The 27,839-nt window shown below is 40.2% G+C and overlaps 2 protein-coding genes and 1 non-coding gene across 6 annotated transcripts; all 3 read left to right on the top strand.

The window, feature by feature from the left end:
* Positions 1 to 290: 290 nt before the first annotated feature.
* On the top strand, positions 291 to 8,791 carry PUS1 (pseudouridine synthase 1). Of its 4 annotated transcripts, none has more exons than XM_074844266.1 (6): positions 291 to 320; positions 838 to 1,062; positions 2,545 to 2,682; positions 3,368 to 3,470; positions 3,729 to 4,426; positions 6,866 to 8,791. In XM_074844266.1, the coding sequence occupies exons 2-6, from the start codon at positions 847 to 849 to the stop codon at positions 6,914 to 6,916; spliced, it is 1,206 nt and encodes a 401-aa protein (XP_074700367.1). In that variant the 5' UTR covers positions 291 to 320; positions 838 to 846; the 3' UTR covers positions 6,917 to 8,791. The 4 variants fall into 4 exon arrangements, with proteins under 4 accessions (XP_074700367.1, XP_074700364.1, XP_074700365.1 ...); XM_074844263.1 differs by lacking the exon at positions 291 to 320 and adding an exon at positions 356 to 580; XM_074844264.1 differs by lacking the exon at positions 291 to 320 and adding an exon at positions 356 to 532.
* A 2,283-nt stretch (positions 8,792 to 11,074) lies between these two features.
* LOC141931832 (E1A-binding protein p400-like) lies at positions 11,075 to 26,600 on the top strand. The gene is made up of 17 exons (XM_074844452.1): positions 11,075 to 11,211; positions 12,540 to 12,725; positions 12,947 to 13,165; positions 13,530 to 13,607; positions 14,083 to 14,240; positions 14,676 to 14,812; positions 16,310 to 16,430; positions 16,633 to 16,747; positions 17,840 to 18,026; positions 19,058 to 19,189; positions 19,759 to 20,792; positions 21,530 to 21,825; positions 22,373 to 22,575; positions 22,676 to 22,848; positions 23,847 to 24,525; positions 25,482 to 25,605; positions 26,190 to 26,600. Exons 12-15 carry the CDS (start codon positions 21,566 to 21,568, stop codon positions 23,931 to 23,933), a joined length of 723 nt encoding a protein of 240 aa, XP_074700553.1. The 5' UTR covers positions 11,075 to 11,211; positions 12,540 to 12,725; positions 12,947 to 13,165; positions 13,530 to 13,607; positions 14,083 to 14,240; positions 14,676 to 14,812; positions 16,310 to 16,430; positions 16,633 to 16,747; positions 17,840 to 18,026; positions 19,058 to 19,189; positions 19,759 to 20,792; positions 21,530 to 21,565; the 3' UTR covers positions 23,934 to 24,525; positions 25,482 to 25,605; positions 26,190 to 26,600.
* Positions 23,224 to 23,362, top strand: LOC141931934 (small nucleolar RNA SNORA49). Its single transcript, XR_012625711.1, has one exon. It is a non-coding gene; the product is annotated as a small nucleolar RNA SNORA49 (small nucleolar RNA).
* Positions 26,601 to 27,839: the final 1,239 nt, after the last annotated feature.

The following is a 27,839-nucleotide window of genomic DNA, read 5'->3' on the forward strand; positions in this document are numbered from 1 at the left end:
CAGGCTTGCTGTGAGGACAGAGCCAACAGGGCCGGGCAGTGGTCTTGCCGTTATACGACCGCGCCGCCCCGCCCGTGGCCCTTCTGAGGCCCCGAGGGAGGATGTTCTCCAGGCAGGAGGTTGCCCAGGCTCGGCTCCCGGAGGCCCGGAGCAGGGCCCCGCCTGGGCCAGCAGGGCCCCGCCTGGGCTGGGCCGGCCCGCGCCGCTCCCCTCAGCCCCGCCCCGCCCCGCGCGCGTCGTGTCCCCGCGCGGCCGCCGTAGGGCGTCACGTGGTTCTCTCGCGCCGCCGCCGCGCGGGGGCGTCGCTCCGCAGCGCCCGCGTAAGTGGCGGCGGGAGGCGCGCGCCGGGCTGGGGCTGAGGGCGGCGTCCGCGGCCTCGGGCCTCTCCCGCCCGGTGGAACCGCCCGGCGGAACCGCCCGGCGTGGCCCGCGCTCGGGGACGATGCTGCGGTGGGGGCTGAGGGCCGTGAGCTGCGGCCTCTCCGCCCCGGGGAGCGCGGCGTGCGGCGGGCCCTGGCGCCGGCTGCGCAGCGTGTGTACCCGCCGGGCCGGGCCGGGCCGGGCCGCTCGCGTTGGGCAGGTGGGGGAGGCCGAGCTGCGGGCTCAGAGCTGCATGGGGGCCGGGCTGTGCAGGCCCTGCTTCCCTTCTCCCTCAGGGAATGGCGGCAGCCTTAGAGCAGGTGACATGGCCGAGAAAGGAGCAGGGGGTGGGCGCCCTTCCTGCCTCCAGCTTGTTAAACAGCCCTGGGTGCCCCCCCTGCTCCTCCGGGGGGACGGATCTGTCATTTTCTGCCGCAGTTTCTTGCTGAGCCCTTTCTGCTCTTCTGTCCCTTGCAGGTTCTAACAATGGCTGAGGATTTGAGAACAGCGGTTGCCAGCCAGACAAAGAGACTGAAGAGCAGCAGAGAGGTAGTTGAAAGGCTAGAGGAAAATGGACATCAAAATAAAAGGTTGAAGAGGGATGCGGATGAGGAGGATGCAGAGGATCAGAATAAAAAGTCACCGAAAAGGAAGATTGTGTTGTTGATGGCATATTCGGGGAAAGGCTACCATGGGATGCAAGTATGTGGTTTGGCAAAACAACGTGGCTGGCTTTTTTTTGAAGTCTGTTAGGTTTATAGCTGTAGTCGTAGCGACTGAGTAGGGAAGCAGTTGCAGCTTGAAAAGCTGGGGTAGGAACAGTGCACGCCTGGATTCAAACGGCTTGGTAGTAACTTGAATAAAAAAAGTCAGTGGTACATCTCTGATATTTGGTGATTCTAGTGAGTCTGCCTTTAGTATAGACCATCAGCCTAAGATCTTCCAAAAACTGCTGCAGATAAGGCCCTTGAGGAGCCTGAAAGCACAGGCACCCTGGTTGAAACCTGAAGTGCTGTCTGGTAATCCCCTTCTGACCAGTGCTCCAGCTTCTGGCTGAAGCTTTGCATTTCAAAGCAGTTGGGCTGAGTTTCTTTTAGGCTAGACCTCAAGCTGTCTCACTGTGTGCAGATTCCAGAGAACTGAGCTGCATATTTGAATGAAACAAATTTGCATCTATGCTGCCATCTCTTGTACTTCTAAAGATTATCTGTGCTTGAAGACGTTCTAAATTCTCCTTTTTCTGATGCATTCTAATGGGGTGGCTTGTAGCAGTTTAGAAACAGGGAAACTGTTGCAAGATTTCTGTGTTTGCACGTGGAAGAAAAGGTATGGTGCTTTGTTACAGCACCAGCATTCGAGCAGTGCCCCAGCCCCAGTCCTGCCTGTGCAGGGATGGTCTGGTGGCACACAGTGCTGGCAGCAAGAGGATGATTTTGCTCCATCTGCTGCTCTTCTCAGTGTACTGCAAGCTCCATACACACTCTTGAGGTGTTCCTTAAAAGCTCCACGGGATAATTGATAAGACTGCACACAGACAGGGAAGGGAGTCTTTCATGCTTATGCAACAAATTAGATTTGTTCAATAGCAGTAAACCTCGTGCTTGTGGGTGCATCCGTGAAAGTGCCCATCAGTTTTACTGCTCTGGTAATTGAATGGTGTGTGTCGAGGACGTGTGCTTTGCAGCCTTATGCACAAGTGGAGTTGTGCATTTCTGTTATAGTTCATTTGTGAGTTGAGTGCAGAAGTCATTGTAGAAAACCATAATCTGTGTTATACAACACCTCAGGTGAACTGAGCAAAAGAACCCAATCTAATTTCTAGAAGCAGAATTTGCAGAGGGTAGGTTCGGAGCAGCACTGGAACAGTATTTCCTTGGTGCTGTTCCATGCAGTTGAAGGAATTGGCAAAAAAACTCCATTGCAGAAGTATTGCACACTGAAATTAGAAATGATCCTTTACTTCTAATAACAATAAAAGGCAAATCATTATGTAGAAGTTTTATGAACACTCTCTGGTAAAGTGTAGTTTGCTAGAGAATGGCAGTGCTTTTAGGGCTGCGAAGGGCCAACTTAAAAGAATTTCACAACAGTGTTTGGTTAACAAAATTTTTCAGTTATCATCTTCAGTTACCCAGTTATTACTATTTGTTCTATTTCTCACTTTTACTATATATCCTCTTTTAGAGAAACGTGGGATCTTCACAGTTCAAGACAATTGAGGATGACTTAGTATCTGCCCTTGTTAAGTCAGGCTGCATCCCAGAAGACCATGGGGAAGATATGAAGAAAATGTCTTTTCAGCGGTGTGCTCGAACAGATAAGGTATGCTGGTTAGGGCCTGTGCTCTCATCAACTCTGGTGGACCCCTGTCAGTGCTACTGGTAAAGTGTTGTTTAGAGTGAGATCCCACAGCAAATACTATTCACAGTGAACACTGCTTGAAACTTCTCTCATCCCCTGCTAAACTTAAGTACAAGCAAATATTTAGAAAGTCTGGGCTATTGATAGTGTTTGTAAAGCTGGTGCTTCACACCTGAACTTTGTGTTTCTGTCACATTCGTCTGCTTCAGCCTCCCAGCCTGGTGCTGCTGCTCCTCCTTGTTGCCTGGTTGATGCAGTGCTTGAGAGTTTAGCTGCATTTTAGTTGTTTTTAAGCCTGCCACAGTGGGGTTCTAAGTCTGAACTGGAGTTCATGGCTGATCCTATGTATAAGTAGTTTCTTTTTAGTTGGTGCTTTACTTAATAGCAGTTAAATACAGCGAGATGTCATGGAAGGGAGCGCAGTCTTCTGCTGTCTAAGACTGCTAAGGTGCTGTATGGCTGTACAGCACCAGCAGGTCTTCCAGGAGTACTCTGACTTGGATTTCTGCCTGTGGCCTTGCCTTTGCCTCACTTCAGCCTGAAATGACCAGTGAGAAAAAGGAATAAACTTACTTCTTCAGCAAGTGCTATCCCAGAGTTTCCAAGGTACATAATTATGTGTTTGTGTGTTTTATGGTTTTTATAGGGTGTGTCTGCAGCTGGACAGATTGTGTCGCTAAAGGTCAGGCTAATAGATGACATCTTAGAAAAGATCAATAACCATCTTCCTTCTCACATCAGAATTCTGGGTAAGGATACTGGAATAGGCAGAGAAAATGTTTTCAAAGAGGAGCTTTCTCCTGAAGAAGGTCTCCCCATTACCATTATAATTTTACTCATAAGCAGTTCAGTTGTAAATCTGTATGTTTCTGTTAGTTTGAAATTAGGGTCCTATAAAATATCTTTTGATTGTGTTGTATTTAAAAAAAATTCTTGTTGGTAGGAGCAAGATCACAATCGAGTTGTAACCTACTGATTCAAAAACCTAATGTCACTTTTAAAACAAGGTCTGAAGAGAGTCACTGGGGGATTCAACTCCAAGAACAAATGTGATGCCAGAACCTACTCTTACATGCTGCCAACATTTGCCTTTGCCCATAAAGACCATGATGTGCAAGAAGAGGTTTATCGACTGGACAGAGAGACCCTTGAAAAAGTCAATAAACTGCTTGCGTGCTATAAAGGGACACACAACTTCCACAACTTCACGTCTCAGAAGGGACCCAGGGACCCCAGTGCCAAGCGGTACATAATGGAGATGTACTGTGGAGAGCCGTTTGTGAGGGAGAATGTAGAATTTGCAGTGATCAAAGTGAAAGGTCAGAGTTTCATGATGCACCAAATAAGGAAGATGATTGGGCTGGTGATAGCTATTGTGAAAGGTTATGCTGCTGAGTCTGTCATAGAGCGCAGCTGGGGAGAGGAGAAAGTAGATGTCCCCAAAGCCCCAGGACTCGGGCTGGTTTTGGAAAGAGTACACTTTGAAAAATACAACAGACGTTTTGGAAATGATGGGCTGCATGAGCCACTGGAGTGGACAGAGGAGGAGGAGAAGATTGCTGTTTTCAAGGAGCAGTATATCTATCCCACCATTATCAACACAGAAAGGGAGGAGAAATCCATGGCAAACTGGCTGAACACCCTCTCCATTCATGACTTCAACTCTTCTGCTGTTGGGATGCAAGCTAACAACAAAAATTCAAAGGTAATGATTGAAGCCATTATTTTATCGAATGGAAGCTGTCAAGTTGAAGTGGCTCTTAATTTAGTAACACTTTTGTTTTCCATGAATATGCCATGGAAGATGACACTCATCTGGAGCATGAAATGTGTATTATCTTTTCCATCTCTGTACGCTTGGTAGTGGAATGAACAATACAAAGTGTTATTTTTGCAGGGTTTTGCATGGGGCAGTTGAAGGAGGGGGGAAGGAATGCTTTCAAGCACAGGGCAATTTGCAGAATCATACACCAGCAATAAAAATTGTGGACACATTACTGTCCTTTGCTATTGTGAAGCTGTTTGAGAGACTAGGTTTTAGGTTGACAATTTCCCTTTAAATAACTGCTGGTTCTTTGTATTCTCTGATTTTGGGCTAATTCTTATTTTGTGTAATGCCCTGTTCACTAGATAAGGTTTGGAATCGGGGAGGGGGCGGGGAGGGGGAAATTTAGGACCATTCTTTTAAAGTAAATCTGCCATGAGCTCAAAATGGGTCATCAGAACAACTCCTACTGGTCAAAATGGGATATTGCAGAATCTGATTTCTGACAACAGGAACTATTGTCAGCTGTAAGTTGCAATAAAACAAAGGTGAGGAATACATTTTTAACCAAAAGAAATTTACAGTTTAAGTTAAAGATTATTTTTTTCTTCCTCTGGTTGAGATGTAGAACAGCCTTACAAGAAGAGAGTGGAAAGATGTCTGGGGCATGCCTAGAAGTAGGTTGGAAACCACATGAGGAAGCTTGAGTCAAACTCACAGAGTATTTCTTTGAATTGACAACCACTGGAGTGACCTAAAATACAGTGTTTGGTTGGACAAGTCCCCGATCAACCCAATGTAACTTTGAAGCAAGCCCTGCTTGAGTGGGGGGTTGGACTTGATGACCTAAAGATTCCTAACAGTTCTGTATGTAATTCAAATTTTCTTGGTCAGAGGGCTGTCTACTCCTTGAAGGACAAATGATGGGCAGGGCTAAAACTTCTGTGTGATGCAACTCAGAAGAAAATAATGACCTTTTTTCACTTAATGGAATCCTTAAAATTAGCTATGTTTTGTGTAGATAATGATCCTGCTCTGAAGAATGTTAGGTTTAATCCTGTCTCTGCCATTTTTTGTTTGAGACAGAGTTTCAACATATAAAATAAAATTTATGACCTTGTTGAATAGTACAAGCAAGATACCAGAAATTTCTCAGGGTTATTTTTGTACTTGTGGTAATTGTTTTTCTGAAGTACAGTGCTGTATGAGGACATTTGTGACAGGAGGTTATGACAAATGCCACATTAGTTTGGTTAAATGGGACCCAAAGAGACCATGTGGTGCAGAGAGTCCTTACCTGGCTCAGGGGTCTTGGTGATAGCGTTGACAGGACTCACTGCTGATAGGTTCAAAATCACGGATGTATTGCTAGCAGGAGGCAGGTCTGCTTGCTTTAGATAAACTCGACCAACAACAGTTTTGGCATCACAGTTAGCATAAGCTGTCTGGAGAAGGATAAATAAGGGATGATATGACAGGTTCCTTTGAGATTTTGCAGGCTGTTTGCACTTCAATGAGCTGTGCTTGCTGTTATGAAGGCAACTGTCTAAGTCTCTCAGGATTTGTTTTGTAGTAGGATATTAAATTGTCAATGTTAAATTCATGGGATTTGGAGGTTTATATGTTTTCAGCAAGTGGTGGTGAGGGAAAAAAAGGAGTAACTACAGGCATATTGTCATGTTAGCCTTTCTTCATAAAATCCTTTGATGCCAATCATAGCAGTCAAAATACTTGCTTCAAAAAGTTATGTAAACGCTCCAAATTTATCATACTGTATTGACTTACTCCTGAAGGAGTGGCTCCTAGTTAAGAACTCAGACTTCAATTTCCTTGTAAGTTGATAACATTTGTAGTATTTCCCTAATACTACTTTGTACAACTGACTTCATTTTTAAACAAATATTAGTGAGCCCTTGAATATCTCTGATACAGTTTGGACATACATTCTGTGCAGCAGACAAACAAAATTCTCAAATCTGGCTTTAGACAGTGTAACAAAATGAGCTTTTGAGGGATTTGCATGAAAAAAGCACCTGTTAACTTGTCTCACCCACATTTATTCTAAACATCAGCATTTCATGCTATTATCCCACTTTGAAGTTTCCCACATACTGTAGGTTGTAATCATGCAGTTGTAAATATAAGTGAGAAGAAATTTCTTCTGCTGGTGAGTGTAATCCAATGTGCAGTTTTTTGTTATGAGAAGTGTCATTTACCATCACAGAAGTTTGTTACAATAGATGGGTCTAAAACATGAAGCTGGGATCTAGCCCCATTTTCTTATTCTTTTGGAGAATTTTAAAATGAATGTCTTTGATTTAGGTCAGTCTCTAGATGTAAATGAAATACTGAAAAACAGTTTTCCATTTTACTTTACAGAACAGCAGCGATCTCGAAGGCAGTGATGGTTGTGATGATGATTCTGACTGAGCCAGTAAGTGGCTGGACGTGGGACCTTTACTGCCTTCAATTCCCTTTGTCTACAAAAAAGTGGCCTTTCTAAATCCAAGAATCCAGTAAAGCAGGGGTTTGTGTGCTTGCAGAACAAGAACCGGATGCCCAGGAGAAACTGGGTGGGGAAAACAGTGCAGTAGAAAAAGTAAAAGAAGCTTTTTGTACCACTGACTGATTCACCTGACTGGTATACTTGAAAATAGCGTAACAAGAAAGAAGCTTTCTAAAACAATCTTGTAATGCAGGATATCTTAATTGCTATTTGAATAATGTTTTTATTATATGTTTACCTGGAAAATATTTTAAATATGTATAATCTCTACATAAAGATGGGGCAAAACCATTTTAATATACTCATTTTTGATTATTATTCTGATGTTATGACTCCATGAACTTTTGATATTTTTTATTATTATTTTCTTGTCATTTACTTAACTTGATCTCTAAACACCATTAAGCTTTTATTTTCCATGGCATCCGTGACTTTCCTGTGGAATAACATGCATGGGTTAGGAGCTCATTATCATGCTGACTGCTGTGAATTCTTTTACTGAAACAAATTTTCTGTGTTTTCTAAAGCTTTGCAAGTCTAAAAGAAATGATTCCTTACTCAGTGAGAGGTCTTAATTTTGGAACGTGGACTGAACCATGTATTTCAAGATGAGACCTTTTTTTTGGGAGATGTCATCCTCCCAGTATTGCCCGCATGCTTGGGCAGACTGGAGGATATAGATCCACAGCTACTGTGTAATTGAGCCTTTACTGCCTGAGGTGTGTTTCACACATCTGTATTTGAGATGTGAGGAGAAGGTGTAAATTACTTGTTAGGACTTCAGTTCAAGTCAGTGTTCTAGCGTTGCCCCTGGTGGATCACTCAATTTGTTGCTGCTGGTTTACTATTTCTGTTTTTAGTGGAAACTGTCTAGCAGTCTGCTAGATTCGGGTTGAATCGACTTAGCATGGGTGAAAGGAATGGTGCTGACTTCCTCTGGTCTGTAATCACCTCTGCGTTCACTTTGTGTGTGTGAACTCTCAATTCCCATCAAGCTGCTCAGAATAGAGGAATGTGTGCAATGATGTGGGAAGCACATGTCTGAGGACTGTCTTCCTTTAGGAATCAATTTGAATTTTCTGTGTTTTGGGGACCTGCATACTCTGGAGTTCTTTCTCTCCTTTCCCAACTGTGGTTTGAGTTCGGGTTCTTGTTTATAACTCTCAGTGGAGGTGGTGGAAGTCAAAAAGGCAGCAGCCCTGCTGCCCTCCCTGCCTGTAGAACACTTCTGGAAGGGGTGGAACGAGACTCTCTAAGCATTCGGGTGTTAGTGCAAGTGCTCGATATGCTTCCCTAGCTGGGTCTGTATGGAGACTAGCTTTGTAATATGGCAGTTACCAAAAATGAGGAGTCAACTCTGCTCCTTCATTCAGTGGTTTCCAGCCAAAGCCTCCAGGCTCCTTCTGGATTTTTTTTTTTCCCAGAGCACAGCTGTCCTTTAAAAAATGATTTGTTTGTTCTATTTTATCAGGGTTTTAATGAGAGCCTTTTATTTTATTGTGAAGGCCTTGCTCTCTTTTATGAGAGCAACTGTGTAAAAGTGTTCTGGAGAGGGACTCTACCTAAGTTTTCATTTATATCCCTTGCTGGTTCATACCATTGACTTAGCCTGCATTAGTCTTCTATCCAAACCTCTATCTTTCTATCCCTTTCAATCTGGAAAAAAAAAAACACCTTTATTTGATTATAACGAAGGCCCCAAAGCTGACATGTATCTCAGTTGAAATCAACGAGAGCTTCTATTTATAACCTTTGGAGAAAACACAATAATAGTAATAAAAAAAAAAGGGTATTTCTTACCTCTTGGTATGTGTGCTTTTTTATTTCATGGGGATTATTAATTTGGTATTTCAGCTCTGGTTTCAATGCAGGAGCTGAATAAAAAAATGTAAAAGTAGGGAGATGGTCTAATTTCTAAAATGGACCCTTTGAAAGGGTGCAACACTACGCTGTGTTAGGGTGAAGAAAATAAAGACCGGGCGCTGTGCGAGCTCCAGGAGGCTGCTGTCACGGGTGCAGGAGGGCTGCCAGGGGCCTCCTTGAGTCCTGCGCCCGGCCAGCCCCTGTTAGGCGCTGCCTGTGGCTCTTCCCCGCCGGGGACCCTGCGTGCGGCTCTGGGATGCGGCTTGCGAGGGACAGGGAGAGGTTTTGCTGCTGCCTGGGGCTGCAGTCGGGGCGGGGGCTGCTCCGCGCCCCCCGGCCTTCGCGCGTGCGCCCAGCGCGGCGGCTCAACCCCTCTCCGCGGGGTGAGAGGGGAAGGGAGGGGATCGCGGGGCGGGCCCGGGGCGGCGGGGCACCCAGCGCTGGGTGAGGGCTGGCCCGGGGCTGTGTGCCGGTGCGGGGCACCCAGCGCTGTGAGAGGGGGCGAGGGCTGCGCCCGGCGGCGAGGTCGGGGTGGCGCGGGCGGGCGCTCTGAGGCAGCTGAGGGATGGCCCAGGGGCCGCGCCAGGGCTGCGGAGCGCTGGAGTCTGTTGGTCTCTTTCCTGGAAGGTGGAGGGCGTCGAGTAAACCGCCTCCTTCCGAGCTGGGGTGCCGCAGCCCCGCCGGGCGGGGTGCGGGTCAGCCGGCAGCCGTGCGTTGCAGGCAGCGGGGCGGCTGCTGACGGGAAAGCTGCGGGTAACGCTGCCCGTTCTGCTCGACCCACGGGTTCCTGGGGTGTCTTGCAGCAGAGGAGGTTTGGTGATGCGTTGCCCTTGTACGTTCAGATGACTTTATCTCTGCTCTAAAGCTTCCTCACAGCCTGGCCAGTAGCGCTGCAGGCGTTACCACATTTTCAAGGCAGCGTTTAAACCCTGCTTGGGTCTGTGTTGGTGGCGTACATGGCTGTAATGTACTTACAGCATAAATCAATCTGCCCCTCAAACTGCGGCTCTTTATGAAACGAGAGATTCGGGAGTGGCGTGAGTGGCTCCAGGCATCACCCTGTTGTTAGAGCTTCCACCATCTCCAGTGCGTGACCGGGAGTGAGAGCAGCAGCCACGGTGCCCGTCGGCATGAGTCCGTGTGCTGGAGAACGCCCAAAGGACCCATTGACCATCCTGTCTTGTCTTCAAAGTACAAATTTACCCAGTCAAGATGCAGTACGTGCTGCAGGAATCCTCTGTGTCTACTAGAAACAAAGTAACTGGATAAATCTACTGGAATGATAAAGAATTCAAGTAGTTAAATCGAGTTAAAAGGTCAATGACCATTGAGATGAACTCTCCTTATAAAAGTTGGGCAGGAAGCAATTCTGTGACCATAAAAACCATTTCACAGCAAAATAAAGAGAATGTAAAAGTGAAATCAAAGGTAAATGTGGATGGACCTTTGGAAGTGGTAGACCAATACGCTGTTTTATTGAGGACAAGATACTTTATTAAGTTAACTTTATATTAGTTCCAAAATAGTACTTCACATGGAGACTCACAATTAGTTTTGATAACAGTTTAAAAAAAATATGACCTTTAAAATAATGCTGGTACATCTAGTACACATATTAATGATTTATGATAAAATATCTGTGATCAGATGTAAGTTTTAAGCTTTGTAATTAAAGATAATTACTTTAACAAGATTTTCTGTAATTGTAACATTATATCTAATACCAATTATTATACGATTTAAAAACCCTCTAGAGAAAATCTTAGCAATCTTAGTGAGCGCCACACATCTCATTGTCCATGCCTTGGGCTTAAATTTGTACCCTCTGGCCTAATTTGTTGTTCTCTTTAATTGATGTTGTTGCATGAAATTTTTCCTTTTTGGTCATTTGATACCCTGATACAGATTGGTTGCCTAGCTATCACCTCTCTGTAGGGTGTTGTTAAAAAAGATCTTTGTGTTGGCAGGTTAAAGAGTGGATAAATACATTCTAGACTAGCACGCTGATTGATTTGCATCTTCATAGCTTTTAGGTATGCAGTTGTATTGTGGTATGGTAGAAAGCTGATTTGACCAACTGTGTAACAGTCTGTATTGCCACTTTCTTTGGTTCTTTTTGATATTCCACTGTTTTAGTTACTGAAATTGCCATTTTTAAAAGTTTCTCTGCAGGTGGAATTTCTCCTGTTCCTCAAGTGGCTCAACAGATTAGCCAGGAACAAAACCAACTGCAAAATGGACCAAACTTGTCAAGTTTGCATATTTTCTTACCTGCTCCACACAGCAGGTACAACCAGCAGGCTGTGGTAAGAAGCGTGTGATTTTGGTTCCAACTCCAGTTCCCGTACAACAACAGGTATCAGATTTGCATATTATATTGTATGCAGCTTTGAGTGGCTGTTTTTTGTGTATTCTAATTGCTATTGTCATCTAGTGTGCACCATTAAATAGTCTGTCTTAATACTGGGAAGAGAATATCCGCAGAAACAGAGCAGTAACATCATTAAGAAAGTCTAGACACGATTAATTTTTGTCCCTTTACCACTATTTTCCCTTGAAATTTTACTTCTGTGGAGAACATATCTGTTCATTTATGTCATTTGTCGTGTCTGACCAACTCTCAGTTTAAATATTCTTGTGCTGGATTTTCATTTTTAGTGAATCAAATTCATTTATTTCATGCTTCAAAGTAAATTTCAGACGTGTGGAAGGTTGCAGGTCAGTAAGTTGCAAGGTGCAGCAAGAGGGAACAGCGTGCAACCTCTCCCTGTGCCCTGGCAGTGTTGTCCTTTGTGTTTTGTATTGAGACTTTGTAGATGACAGGATTTATTACTCCAACCTGGGGAGAGAGCAGCAAATAATTTCAATAGTTTTTTCAAAAGACTTTACCAGGCACTAATAATTTCCTTCAGGTAGCACAGCTGGGTATAAATCTTTACAATAAAACTTTGTGTTCATTTAGATTTAGAATGCTCTGTAGATAGTTGTATGTCTCTCCTGGTTTTAATTAGTGGTGCAGACATGCCATATGATTCTTCTTGAAGAAAGGAGTGAGTAGGAATCAGGCAGATTCTCTAGGGAAGTAGAATTTGTTCTTGTAATGAAATCCAAGAAGGAGATTTAATTAAACAGAATCAATTATTTTAACTTTTTATGCAACATATTTAGAATAAGGAGGGAGAAATCACAATGAAAATCTGTGCTGCTTTGTGTTTACTTGCCAGCAGTTGCAGGATGCTTACATCTGTTAATAAAAATGCCATAAACTAAAGGTATTTTTATATGAACTTTTTAGAGAATTCTGTCCATCTGCCATGTGGCAGAGCCTTTCAATTCTGTGAAATTTCTCAGTGAATCAGCCCTGCTTTTCTGATGAGATCTAGAGGTACTATATTTTATGAGGAAAAAATAAAGTTCTCAAGACTGAGTACACTGCATCCCAAACTTCTCTACTCATTTTACATAACACTGCTGCATCACAAAGTCCTTCAGAGACTGTACATAAATGCACAAGATGTGTTATTCATTATCTTTTAATAAAGTGCAACTTCAAAAAGCATAGAATGTTTCCAAGGACTGAATAATCATTTCTATTGGTTATTCATGTAACATTTTTCACAGTGTCTCTGTCTTGGTTTTGTGTTGTATAGTAGGAAGTGTAAGTTTAATTATGTTTACTTGAAGGAAAATGGAATTCTGCAGAGAATAACAGCACTGAGGAGAGAAGGTTTATGGTCTCTGAAACGTTTGCCCAAACTCCAAGAGACCCCACGGCACAAATCACACCATGGTTATCTTTTGGAAGAAATGCAGTGGATGGCAACTGATTTTGTTCAAGAAAGAAGGTGGAAGATAATAACTGACAAGAAAGTAATGTGAATTTGATATTTTCAACCAGAACATGGGGGGAAGAATAGGCAGCAATTTCATGGTTAGGACGTGATCACTGGGGATGTGTGAGTTTTGGTTTGCTTCTCCACTGTATTTGTGAAGTTTGGGCAGTACTCCTAAAGGGATTGTATTGTTTTTTCTTTCTTTAGAAATACACTTCTTAGAACAAAGTAAAATATTCTTTTTATGGTTTTATTCAGCTCATCATCACAACAATATGATACTTCATGAGGAAACATGCAAGAGAAGCAACTGAGGGCTATTGCTGCTTTTACTGCTAGAGAAATTGAACATTTCTGGTCCACCATTAAACAGGGAAATGTAAAAAAAGAAAAATCCAATCTAAACACTTACTGAATAAAAACCTATTGGACCATAACAGACAGAACCTTACAACTGAGCTTTGCTCAGCCCATGTGGTGAGTATCATCTGTTGGTAAAGATAGCTTCATGTTACAGCTGCATGAATAATTTCAGGCCTTATATGTCATGAAGGAGCGTGCTTCACTAATCCCAGTCAGTGCAGTTGGCTCGCTGCGGATGTTTAAGTTTTGATGTGAGTTATTCTTGGGTGGCTCTCACTGGGTATGTGGATGACTTCTATTCATGGTCAGTTTTGTACGCACCGTTTTTTTCTCTGAGTGTTCTGCATTGTAGCCATGTCTGATGCCTGTCTTACTGTTGAAGAAATGTTAAGTAATTCATAGCTGTATTTGAAGCTAAATGCATTCATGTTTGTCATTTCCTTCTGTTCTTTTTGCCCCCACACTCTCTCCATTTTAGGTAGTAGATTTAAAACTGCAAGTAGAGTTAGAAGAGAGGAGGAAGAAAGCATTAAACTCACAGTACATCTCAAAAAAGGTAATAAGAACCTAGGACTTTTTTTTTGCATAACCCTTTTTTTTTTTTTTTTTCTTTTGCATACTGGTAGTAGTAGTATAAGCTTAGCAAAATAAATGTTTAGGAGTTCGTATTTTGCTCTTAGTTTTGGGTTGTAGGTATCACCTTTCTCTAGCTCACTAACTTCCTGTAGCTTACTAACAAACACTCTGTAAAGACTTCTTGTTGCTGAGCTTTTGTTTGTATCAGGGCTTTGTTTTATCTCCCTTGGGGGCCAGGCATGAGACTGAATTCACTAAAACTATCATGTGTGCACCTGTGTCCCACTGCAGTTTGCCTTTGTTTATGTAGTCAAGTTTGAAAAATTTACAGTATTCTCACACTGTAGAATTCTTGTGTTCCTTAGACCCTGGATTAGCTGTAAATGGCATCAAATCTGTTAATGAATTATTCATCTCAGATATGGCAGCACCGTGATTTTTATTATTTTGTGCAGAAATAAGAGACTCTTTGAATAAGAAAGAGAGCCTTCAGAAGGAAGTGGTACTTCCAGATCTTACATCTACTGTGAAGGAATACATGGCAGATTTAGCAGATATTGCTGCTGCTGCAGAAGCGTTGTTACCCAAAGGCAGCGCTCAAATCACAAGAGCAGTAAGTAGTGATACTCTGTCCTTATTATGTGGCACTCTTAGAGATTATCAGAAGGCTGAATTGGAGTGGTTGGCAAAGCTGTACAAGATGAATCTCAGTGGCATTCTGGCTGATGAAGTTGGACTTGGAAAAACACTGCAAGTTGTTGCTTTTTTTGCACACCTGGCGTGTAATGGAGGTATGAAATATTTATAAATCTGTATTTTTAACAGTTGGTTAGTGAACGTGTTTTCAGTAAAACAGAAAAAATAATTGCATTTAATATGTATAATTTAAAGAAATATACCTGGAATACATTTTATAAAAAAGGTTACACAATTCCTTTCATTGTTAGTGCATCCATATGTTGTTTGTATATACACAATTGCCTTTTCTGGTAAGTTCTGAAGTGGTATGCAGTCATTTCCAGCCATGCTGTACCTCTTATCTCTATAGGTAGCTGGGGTCCTATTCTTGTTGTTTCACAAAACTTGAATGTGCTGAAGCGGGAGATGGAACTGAAAAGCTGGTGTCCTGCTTTGAAAATTCTTCTGTACCTTGGGAAGACAGGACAACTTTTTAAAAAAAGACAGGTATTGTGAAACATTGTTTCACCTTCACATGTACTGGGTAACATAAGCCTTACACAGAAAGAAAATATCAGCCTGAGTCACAGTTATACCATTGTGGTTAAAAACTTCAGAATAGTAATGTCATAACCTGGTTCTGTTCTCTTTCGTTATGTAGCATACTGGAAGAATGAAGATATTTCCTCATTTCATGAATGCTAGTTCATAAGAAGAGTTTGATATTTACCAATAAAATCTGCTTTGATGACTAGCAATGTCTGGCTAGCCTTTTTTAAACTGTGTGTATGTACTTACTGGCACGATGTCCCTTTGCACAGATATTTTTGACTAGGACCTAATCTCTGCATGGGGAAACTCACATCTTTGCTCCAGTGACTTGAATCTCATCTTAGTATTTGCTGAAGTTTATTAAGAAAATGTGTTCAATTTAGCCATTTTTTTGGATGAGAAATTGATGTCTAATCCAGAAGAAGCAACAGGAAGTTTGGTGTTTATTTTGTAGTTTAGAAGCCATGTATGTGTTTTCAGGCTTCAAAATTTCACTAAACTTATTTGCAAAATATGCTGCTGCTTTTTCCCCCCCCTCCCCCCCTCTAATTTTTGTATTTTCAGCTTTCATAGTTACAAGGAACTTTTTGGGTTCCTCCATTGATGCTTTTACAACATACAACTTTTATCCCTCCTTTTGGGATGATGTGTCTTTTTCGGTTAGTTTTCAGTTTCTTTCCTTGTTGGAGTCCTTCATATAATCTTAGATTTGCTAACAATTTTTCACTTCTCTCTTAAGTTTGTAGAATTGGGCCATATAAATCATGTAATAACTTTTTCTTGCCTTGTGATCTGAGCAGAGCAGAAGAAAATTAACAAAATTGCCATAGCTTTGAGCATATTTATTCCTTTAGTTCTGTGACTTTTCTTTCATTCTTGCAATTTTAACTTGGTGTCTTCTGTTTCTAATTTTTTTATTTGCCTTTGAAAGTATATATTAGGATGTTAATTCACACATTTGACAGCTTCTGTGATCAAGTAATTTTGATACTTCTGGGTAGAATTTACCTAAAGATTGACACATATGACTTTTAGAGATTAGAATTTATCCAGTAAGGATGAATACTATTGATAACCTGTAACAACAAGCGTAAGTATTCTGAAACATGTCCAAACTCTTCAAGGAACAATTTAAAAGTGTGTAAGGAAAGATGGCTTTTCGTTGCCAATTGTTTTTGGATGGCTAGGAAACTTGGTCCACTGTATTTTCTAGGAAAAGTTTTTTCTTCTTTAAAAAACCAGTTTCTGTTAAGGATATTTTATATAATGTTTCAAACATCACAACCAGAGAGTTAAACTGAGCATTCTCTTCCCTTTTGGGATTTTGAAAGCTTTAAACAACTAGGCTAAAGTGCAAGATAATCTATTTTCATCTAAGAAGAGGAAACACTTAATCCTTGCTCTGAAAGCCATCAAAAAAGCCTTTAGGATTTTTGTGGTTTTATGTTGCAGGAATGCACTGACCCCAACAACTTTAACATATGTATTGCCTCCTGCAAGCAATTCTTTAAAGACTATGAAGCATTCATGAAAGTGCAATGGAGGTACCTGGTTTTAGATGAGAGGCAGAATGGTAAGAATCTGACAGAGAAGCACTGGGATGCAATATTCAGTCTCTGGAGGTCTGAAGCATTCATTCAGATTTTTCTTTTTGCTTTTGCCTATCAGTTACTGTCTGAAATAACTTCAGTGCTGCAGGTTTTTAAAATTTTTGCTTGCTGTGATGTAATTTATGAAATAGATCTTACCTTAATTGTTATCTTCATTGCTTGCAGTTATCATTGTTTACTCTTGATGGATACCCTTTTGCCTACTGCCTTAGAAGACCTGTGGGCCATTGCCTGTTTCCTGATTCCAGGGATTTCCCCATCCTGTCTGGATTTTACAAAGGTAGCATCTGTGGAGGGGAATGAAGGTCATTACCAGAGAGTTGCAGTGAGACTGCAGAGAGTACATTTCCCTTGAGGATAGCATCTTAAATCTCTTTCTCTGAGGAAATGCAGTTAGGAAATTATTGGTTTGTATTCTTTTAGGCAGTGCAGTCATTTATTTTGTGGAGGTCCAAAATTCATGTTGCAAAGCAGTCACCAAGGAAATATGAGCATGTGCTTACATGTAGGCTTTCTAATTGGCAGAAGTTGATGCATAAAGACATCTTGTCTCAACCAAGGTACATCTGTTGAGTAGTTTCTTAATTGTTCATTCATCATTAAAGTTAGGAACTGTTCCAGTTACAATAACAGAGCTTGTTTGCTGGGGTGTTATTTCTAAGTGAGTCATGGGCAAACCTAAAGATTAAAGCACGTTGGCATAATTGTAGTGCTGTGCAGGCTAATCATGTTCTACACTAGGTGGTAATTGCATGCAGCCATTTCTTCATCCTGTGTTTGTTTATTTATATCTAGTTGTTTTACAAGGTAAAAAGAAGAATAAATAAACAGTAGTTGCAGATTATGAGACAAACTACATATGGGACAAAATATTTATAACTTAGACAACTGACTATGTGTCAGTTTTTGTCTAAATTTAGTTCTTAAGTTATTTAGGAACTGAATACCCTAGGTTATATGATACATTGCTATTCTGATATGTCTAGTTTGTATTTTCCAATGAATTTGATAATTTAAAGTGGTATTTATTCAGGTGTTAAAAAAAAGGCCTTAATATTGACAATCTATGTTTCATATAGTATCTGATGTCATTTCCATTTGAAATACAGTGGCTATTTGAGAAATGCAGGTTTACGATAATATGAGCTTAAAAATCAGAATACGTTCTATAAATTATTAAGAGTTTGTGTGAATGTGATAGAAGCTGGAGGAATGGAAGACTGCATTTTTAAACTCATACTTTTCTAAGTTTGATAACTTGGTGTTATCAGATTTATTCAGAAAAACAGTTTGAGTGTGCAGAAAGACCTAAGCTCCTAAAAAGCACTTTTTTTAAAGATAATTTAAATTATATTTTCATTTTAAATAACAGAACTCAAGAATGTCTTCGAAGTGGGCACTTCGTCAGTGTCCTCCATGTTCTAATGCAGCTGCTAAGGGTGTGTAATCATCCTGATCTGATAAGTACCCGGCTTCCAAGTTCTTCCTGTGTATTAGACACGTTGGAGTTTACAACTGCTTCTCTAGTGCTGAACACGTTGGGACAGGATCTTTAGAAGGTAAGGAAGTAATTCTCTTGTGCTTGACTTGATTTGAGAGAGCAGGTGGCTTAGGACATTAAATTTCTTACACGTAATTTGGGTTCCAATTAAATTTCAAAATCTGAATTGCTAATTCATTTATTTTTAGAAGCAACTGCTAAGATTATAAATAATAACCACTGACTTTATGGTAGTACTGAATTTAGTAGGTGTGCTGGGAATTTGCTATCCTTGTCAAAGAAGGTCAGACTATTTTGCAACACTTTCTGGTTTTGCTTAAAGTTCCCAATTAACCTAAACCAGTGGGTCTTGAAATCAAGGCAAGGGTGCCATTCTTGTCCTGTCCTGAGGAGCAGTAAGGGCATAGTTAAGCTGTGTACAGCTCTGGAGATGAGAAGCTGAATCAGATTCCACAGTTTAGTTTTAACTATAGTCTGTTTGTTAAAGTTACATTGCAAGAGTTATAAACCATTTTTTTTTCCTAGTGATTTCAGCAATACTAGAGGCTTAAAAAAGACTGGACAAAGCTAAAAGAGTGGCATTATGTGTCCTGGGAAACCTTTAAGCCTGTTAGAAGGGGTGGTGGGACAACATGAGTGTCCAAGGCTTGTGAAGCAAGTAGGGTTAATGTATCAAGGTGGGAATGGATGAGTCTGAAATGCCAGTTCTAGAGAGATAAATGTTTTAATTACAAGCATTGAATTAACTGCAGAGCTTCTAATTTGAGGGTGCTGTTCTGTTTTTGGCTCTTGGTAACATGAGCATAAATGCTCTATTTTCATGGCGTAGGTTGCTGAAACCTTTTAAAGTAATGGCAGCTGCTCCCTGCAAAATCACGTGACATTTGGCTCTTCCACATTTTGGGTTAATTCTGGCATCAGCTGTGAGCTTTTTAATCATTCTCAGATAATGTGGTATTATTACTACTATTTTTTTTTTTTCCTGCAACTGAATAGTAGTAGAATATTTCTTTAGGATGGTTTTTTTTTTTCTTTATTCTTTTTTTTTATAACTTAAGCATGCAGACTGGTCTCTCTTTGATGTGACAGGATGGAAAACCAAATTACTTGCTACGAAGCACAACTACTGCCAAAACTGAAGGTAACTAGAAAGCTTATTGAAGAGATCTACTGTTCTCCTTCATCACCCAGGCTTGAGCCAGCGAAGCTCAACCCAAATAGGTATGCAGTGTTCCAGTGATTGATTGACTGATTGATTTTAGGTAACAGGTGAAATGAGTAATATTTGTGAGGGCCCAGAGGGTTCATGCAGAAGCATTTGTTTTTCTTGCTATCTTTTGTTTCCTCGCTGATCACTGCTAAAGACTGTATGCCAGTCTTCTGAGGGAAAGCAGACTGCTTTTTAGCAGTTAATAGTTGTTTTCATTTACGAAGGATCAGCTGTGATCTTTCCTGCCAAACTCAATAGAGTTGAAGTCTGATGTGTTTTTCATCAAACAGTGGAAGTGACTTCTGCAGTAGAGCTTCCCAAGCAGAATAATTAAATCTTCTTCTAGTTAATTTTAAGTCTAAGATGCGCTTGCAAAGCACTTAAAGAAATCTTGGGGTTTTCTTTTTGGGGTGGTGGGAGGGGAAGAAAAAAAGATGTTCTGTTAAATTTTGACCTTTTTGGTTTTGCTATTGACTCTTCTCTCTGAAGAGCAGTTGGAATATCAAGTTCCATTAGCAGTTTTCTAACAGGAATTTGCTAACAAAATTCCTTATCATCTATCTGTCTGTCTTATAAACAGAATGACACTACTGTGCAAACTGGAGATTTTGCTGGCAGTTCTGTTGGTCTCCAGGTATACCATCTGAATGAAACTCTCTTCAGACCTGAGCTGCAGTGTCTGAGACAGCTTTTCACACAGGTCATTCTTAACTGACTGAGCAGATTTAGGCACCATCACTGTCCTGTTCTCTGGGTCTCTGCTGAGCCACTACTAAAGGTTATTATTAGATGAGTCTTTTTTATATGATACAGCCCTTTGGAACAGACTGTTTTCAGATGGCTGGGGATGTAGTGCAGTATTTCAAGCACACTCTTTTTCTCAGGCTTTTTCTAAATTCTCTACATATTGATTTCAGCTGGGTACAGTAGAAGTTTTTGCATGGTTGAATGGGAAGCATTCAGTATGAAGGAAGACAGAAGATTATATAGGATAATTATTCTTCCGTGCTGTTAACTGTTCTAATAACTTCTTCACTGCTAAAAATGAATTGTGCAGGAAAAGATCTTATTCTGTGGTTGTTTTCCCCCAAAGGTGTGCTTAAAATATACCTGTGCAGACCCTTGAAGCCCTTGCAAAATTTGTACATTGTCAAATCAAATGAGTACGCATGTGAAATACCAGTCAAACTGTATTGAGGAAATACTCTTTTTTTTTTTTTTTTTTAAATAGGTCTGCCAGTGGTACTGAGGGAAGAACATTTCATGTGTAGTTTAAGAACACATAGTATTAGAGGGAGGCCTAGTCTTTTTGCAGTTAAGTGCAACCCAAGGGTTATGTCTGGAGTAAAATGGCCCTGCATACTATATGCACAGGATAAGCATTCAAATCCTGCAGTGTACAGTGAGGAAATTCTTCCTTTTAAACCTTGTACCTTTTTTGTCTCTTAACAGCCAGCAGGATAGTACTCAGCCCAATGGCTTCCACAGCTGGAGCACAAGAGAGAATTGCTCAGCCAGAGAAGCCTGTAACATTACAGTTTAGAGGGAAAACATTTCCTTTGTCTTACAGTCAGTTCTGTCGGTTTACTGGTAGGCAGTCTCTGAAGTGTCAAGGTAAGGTGCTACATGATTCAATTCACATCTTTCTCTTTTTTTTCCCCTTTTTTTTCTTTCTTCTTTTTAACTTTTTACCTATTCAGAAATGAAAATTCTAGAAGGTACAGTATCCTCATATTGTAATATCATGTGTCTGTGAAATGAAATTATTTCTCTTCATTAAAATATTTTTCTTGTCTTGCTGCTTTCCTGGAAAAATGAATTTATTAGTGTGACAGTAGATGACTTGAGTTCTAAATCTAAATCAGTATCTATACTTCCATGTCCAACTCAAGTACTGTGCTAACTCTTTGTATGACAGAGTATGTGCTTGATCATGAACAATGTATAGTTTACAAGATTCACGCATGCTTATCTGTTCACTGAAATAGCCAAAGCTTTAGTATGTAAAGCATGTAGAATATTGTAATTGGCTAGTCTCATCCATCTGTACTCTCCAATGTCTGAGTAGACTCTCCAATGGTAGTTTGAAAGTCACATTATATTCTTGCCAGTAGACATAGAGTAGGAAGGCAGATTTATTTTTCATTAAAATACCAAACCTAACTTCTGTCCTTGTATCACAAATACTAATCGTCAGCTTTTCTCCTGCTCACTTCTCCTCTCGTAGTCATTCATAGAACTTTTGCATTAACTAAATTATCCTAATTTTCAACTTTCTGGTGCATAAATTTATTTTTTGCATAAGCTTCATCTGGTCAAAATACATTCAGAAAAGAATTTTTAATTTAAAGGGTATCATAGAAGAAAAAAGACAACTAAAGGGATACATGGACAAAATACATTTTGGGAATGAGCGTTGTTGTTCCAGAACCCCTCTGTATGGCAGAGACTTGTTGGAAATTTGCTCTTGGATCAGTGAAAGAAAAATCTCTCAGCATTGTTCTGCCAGGATTAACAAATGGCGCTGGGCTGGCTTTGCAAATTGCCTTCCATATTCAAGTACTTCAAAGGTTCTAAAGGATCCGTTGCAAGAACTCATTCTGACATTGAAGCAGCAACAGATCGCTGGGAAGGCTGTTATTACTAGGTAATCGAGACCAATCCATTTGCAGTCTTTGCATAAATTTGGTGGGTGTATACTACCATTCAGGACAGGGTATTTATGTAAAGTACTGTAAAATGCTAAAAGTGGTGAGTTGCCTTGTTTTATCCTTATTGCAGGCTAAATTCCTTTATGCAGAATCTATTTGCATCCCTGATGCATCCCTTTAGAACATTTTAAGATTTTAAAACTCTTAATAGTTCCATGGCAATCATTATTAGCTATATACCAATTCTACTTGATTTTGACATATCTTGTATTTTTTGTGTGAATACTTACAAAACAGTAGGAGTTGTAAGTCAGCTTATTTTGGTAACTTTACAGATAGTGGTAATTTCCTCTTGTTCTGATCTTGAGTGTTTTTGCATTTATTTGACGTTAACATAAAACTTCATCTACTGGTTTACTTTCTGTTACCTTTAGCCAGATTCTTTATCTTTCCATGCAGACATCTTCTTTATTACTGTTTTTGAGCAGTCAATAGCCCAAGCTGTTAAAAATTAGTATATTAAAGTTTTGGTTTGTTTTGTAGAGATCTGTGCATATTGCCAGCTGTAGCTGTTGCTCCTCCATATTTGTATGTAGCAAATCCTCCTTATACATATACCCATGAAATGAAGGTCTTGAAGTTTAATCTGAAGGAACAGATACTTCCCTACTTCCATTCAATGCAGCAGATAGCAAGGCCTCATTTTCTACAGTTTCCAGATCCCCGACTGGTGCAGCGTGATTCAGGTATTAAAAAAACCCACCACCTGTTATAAGTGTGCAAATGTGGTTTCTCTAATTGTTGAAAGCTACCTGCAGAACCTTCAAGTTCTTATTTCATAAACAGGCAAGATGGAAGTTCTGGCTGTCTTGCTTCGAAAGCTGAAAGCAAGAGGACATCGTGTGTTGATTTTGATGCAGATGATTCCAATTCTTGATATACTGGAGCTTTTCTTGAACTTCCATTTTCTCACATACGTAAGAGTTAATGAAAGTGGTGCTCACAGTTGGCATTATCTGGTAAGAAGATCTCTCACTCAAGCTAATAGTTAATAGATGCTCATAGTGGGAGGGAAAACGCTAAAAGGAAGTCTAATACATTTGCAAAATTCATTTGCATAGTTTCATTAGTTATTTAAGCAGATTATGTATGTAGCTGTAGCACAAAATATGTAATTATATATGAAATATGTCAGTCATATTACTATTTGATGAGGCATCCAGAGTGTTTCCAAGAGGTATGCCTCTAGTTGTCCTACATTTATGAGTAATTTATGCTTGAAATACAGATGTTTTATTTCACTATAGCATTTTGATTAATTGCTTTTGCTTTCATTATCTGTAGCTATCTACATTGTTAGTACTTTAAGTGTAGTTGCTGTTTTTATGTTGGCACTTCCTCAGCCTTACTCCAGGGGCTTCTGTTTTTTGTAGAGTGCTCTGGCATTGCCTGAGGATAAATTGAAAGTATGCTCATTTCCCTCCCCAGTAAGATTCTCAGTATCCTCTGGGGCCTACAATTTGAGCAAACATTAACAATATAGTTAAGTTATTCTTTTCTTATTTTTTATTTCAAATTGCATTGTTATGCTTTCTGTCAGATGCAGTATAAAACATAGAGGAATACTTTGCCTTAAAGCAACACAAGGCAGCACAATAGAAGGGATTCAATTTAGTCCATAGACAAAAAAAATGATGAAGCATGCACAGAATGTAATAACCCAGTCAGGTGTGCTTAGTCATAGGACATAATGTGACTACTGTAATAGCTCTTTAGATTTTTATCTAGTTGACTGCACCATAAATTAATAGTTTTAATGGTACACAAATTAATTTTGAATTGTGTAGATCTGTAATGTGGGCAGTCAGATAACTTAAAATGTTTGCATGCTGAATGTAGGTTGGGGAAGTAATAAGAAAGCAATTTTTCTGATCTCATTCTGTAAAAAACTTTGTTTAGAGATATATGCTTTATTAATGTGGATTTGTAATTAAGTTGCTTGTTCTTCCCATTTTAGGAATCCATAAAATGTTCAAGCAAGAGAAGCGATTCTTCTGTGCTATTCCTTCTTCCCACACTCCTTCCACAGGTGTCAGCCATGTAGATGCGAATACTGTTGTCTTCTGTGACACTGATTTAGATCTGCTGATGGATACAAAGACTGAAGAATGGTGTGATAAAATTGCAAGATGGAGATATTCACATATACAGGTGACTTTTACACTAAGAAATAGTATAGGTGTTTTAAAATCAGAAATAGAGGGAAGATGTTTTTAGGTGAAACTAGGGGTTTTGGTTGAGGTCATCCTTTTAGTTTAAGTCATTTGGTCTTTTAAGATCCCTTTAAAGATTGGATCTGTCATACATACTTCTACCCTTCAGACTAAAGGGAAAATGAAAACCCTGTCCTTTCCCTTACTGTATCTTCTATTCCTGTCTTTCCCTCCCACTTTCATCTTGTAAGCCATCTGGATTGCTGTGTTGGGACAGTCAAAACGAACATTAATATCTGTGGGCGTTTTCTGCTCTTGTTAAACAATAAATGTCTTTCTCAATGATCTATTATTGGATTTCAAATCCACTAGTGAAGAGGCGCTGGTGTTCATGTACAGCTTAAGCCAATCGAAAAGTATGCGTAGAATTTCTTGGAATTGTTTCATACTTTGAATGATCAAAAAAGCCAGAAAGTCAACAAGGTAAGCGACTATATTTCATTTTCTGAGTAATTAATAAAAACAAAATAGAAAACCCCAACTGTTGTCAGATTTTATTTTTCGTTGGTTTATTTGGGTTTTTTGGCTGTTTTTTGTTTATGAGCACTGAAATTTTGCTTGAAATGATTGTGGTCTAAAAACACATTGTTACCTAATCAACAGGTAGACATATTTCCCTTTCTCTTTACTGGTGTGAGGGCCTTACCCCAGAATGAAAACTCAGTTTAACTAACTTTGCTATGACTGTTAGCCTGTAAAAGGTGAGACTCAGATCAGTGGCAATTTACTGCTGTTGGCATATTGTCGTGGTTCAAGCCCAGCTGGCAGCCAAGCACCTCACAGCCGCTCACTCACCCTCCCCAGCCCCGGCAGTTGGGGGAGAGAATTGGAAGGGTAAAGGTAAGGAGACTCGTAGGTTGAGATAAAAACAATTTAATAATTGAAATAAAATAAAAATAGTAATAGAAAATACAAACGAATAATGCAACATGCAGTTGCTCACTACCCGCTGGCAGATGCCCAGCCTGTTCCCAGTTAGCGATTCCAAAGGAGAGAAAATCCCAAAACTGCAATCCTGGAAAAGAGGGAGAAGCTTCCTGGCCAACCCTCGTCAATATGCTGAGCATGATGTTGTATGGTATGGAATATTCCATTGGCCAGTTTGGGACCGTTGCTCTGGCCGTGCTCCCCCACAGCATCTTGTGCACCTGCGCCATGGCAGGACATGGGAAGTTGAAAAGTCCTTGATAGCTTAGCAAGAACTAAAAACATCCGTCTACTATCAACATTCTTCTCATACCAAATCCCATACTGAAGCCAAAACAGCACCATTCTAGCTACTAAGAAGAAAAGTAAGCTCTATCCCAGCCAAAACCAGGACTCAATATGTGTTGTGAAAAGTGGCAGTATTTTAAAGTTACAAATTTTCTTCCTAAAAGGAGTTAAAAACTGCAAATATAGGAATATCAGCATGCCAAGAAGCTGGAAAAGGCAGAAGAAAAATTTCAGCAGGAAGTGAAAGAGGAACCCTTAACATATACCAGACAAGATGCGTATAACAAGGTAACATCAAGGGATCTCCAAGTCCCTGCTTTTGAAGAATTTGCACATTGTGGCTATGAGCCATGTATTTAAGTATGCCTGTTGTGTTCACACTGCACTGGTGTTGTGCCCTTACACAATTACTGTACTCTTGAAGCTGGCACTCTGTGGACAGTTTTAATTCTGTAGGGTAGCAGGCTGCAGTTTTGACAGAACTGTGGGTTGGAATGGAAATGCATGGTTCTGTATTAAGGTAACAATTGGAGGAAGAGATTGAGAAAAATACTGAAAATTAAGAGTCATTCCTTAGAATTTTTTTTTCTAGTGTAATTTTAAAATTATAGTTATTGCAAACAAGCTCAGGTTTGTAAATGATGGGTTCTGGGCTGGAAGATGTATTGAGATATCAAAAATTCCTTGTTTCTCCTACAGGAGTTTGTCTGTGATGGACCAGATGGAGAAATAGAAATAATGGCTCTAAGTCAGTAGCTCTTATTTCATCTGAAGGAAATCTTACCTAAAATACTTTAATTCCTGGCAAACTATGGGTTGTGGGGGTTGTTGTTGTTGTTGCTGATGATTTTTTGTTTTGGTTTTTTTTGAAGCTTTGGACTCCTCCTGTTGTACCTGAGACTCACGATGATGTCTACACTGCTTCTGTTACGTGTCTGATGTATGCTAGTACCCCGATTCCAGAGTCTAAGCTTCCACCTCAGTTTGTCAGGATGGCACATAAGCGGCAGAGAACAGATCTGTCATGTAAATTGGATTCAAAATTGTATGGGAAGGCGTGGTAACATTTTTGTGTGAAACAATAGGAAAATTCTTCTGCAAGAATATCTTTAAGTTTGTGTTTAAAAATTTAGACATGTACGTACCATTATCTCTGTTGATTGGTATCGCTCAGACAAAATGATTGAATGTAGAGTGCAAGCAGAGGGAGTGCACTGTGAAAACTTGCTATTGTCCTTACAAATTAGAAATATGGGTGAATTAAATGAGCAGGAGTAAAGCAATGAGACTCTTGTTCATTCATTTGATCAGTTTTTCAGCTTATTTTCTTAGTGAAGCAAGAAGCTATTTCAAAATGACAGATGAAGTCAAATAGTGTACTAGGGAGGGGTAGGCTGAAGGTACCTGCATTCAGAAAAGTACTGCAAAAGATGTATCATTAGTTAAATGATTTACAGCTTTCTGTCATGATCTTGTTGCACAAAGTTCCTTTCTCACTGGAGATAATAACTTTGTCCTGCCAATTAGCTTCAGGTGAGAGAAAGAAGCATTGCCATAGAAGGGTGGTTGTTCCTCCACCTTCACTTTTCGTCCAAGTGACTCCAAGATTATTGAAAACATGACAGAAGAGCAAAGCTCAGGAGACCCTCCTCTGGGTAAAACAGAAAATGTATTTTGCAAGAGCTTTGCCAGCTTTCAGCAGGTCAGCTGCTGACACGGGGCAGGATAGTCCTGCATGGCTAATTGCTGAAGACTTGGCACTGTTAAAACTAAGATAGTACTTCATTTTTATTGACTTCAGAAACTTTTTACTCGGAAGTTTATTAGAGCATCCATAGACCTTGATTAATATGGGATTATACATGCTTGTGCACACAAGAAAAGCATTTAACTGAAACATTACACTGTTTTGATTTCTCTCTGCCCCTAGGCGGTGAAACAGTTAGACACTTCTTTTAAACCTTGTTATTGTGTCACCGGCACAGACAGCAAACTGGGACTTTGTCAGCAGTGTCCTTAACTCTTGTAACTACGTTTATCGCTCCCCAAGCAATGCCAAAACCATAAAAGCATTTGCAGGTCCAGAAGGAAAGGTGATTTTAAGTTGAAATGTGCATTACATTGTGAAGACTTTGAAGTTTGTTTTGGGTTTTTTTAATTCCTCATTGCTGTTAGTAGACTACGTGAGTGTTTAGTAAGCAGAATCATAACTGTATTTTAGAATTTTGAGTAGCTTGCTATACAAGCAAATGCTGTATCCCAGCGAGCGTCCGTGGTACCTGCCTTTCCAGCACAGCCTGAGCCCACAGCCCCCAGCCAGTTTTTCCAAGCAGAAGCATTTGACAGCATCAGTTGTAACCATCACTCTGATAACAACTGTGCAGATGCTTTTGATGACTCCGCTTATATCGGGTAACCTTTTACTTTTTATTTTCAGTTCACATTTTGCTACTGAAAATAAATCCTCAAATCTTTATTAAATGGCATTGCTCACTTTAAAATTTATTGACAGTAAGTGAAAA

This window comes from Strix aluco, chromosome 18 (genome assembly GCF_031877795.1).
Source record: "Strix aluco isolate bStrAlu1 chromosome 18, bStrAlu1.hap1, whole genome shotgun sequence".
In the NCBI taxonomy this organism is placed as follows: Eukaryota; Metazoa; Chordata; class Aves; order Strigiformes; family Strigidae; genus Strix; species Strix aluco.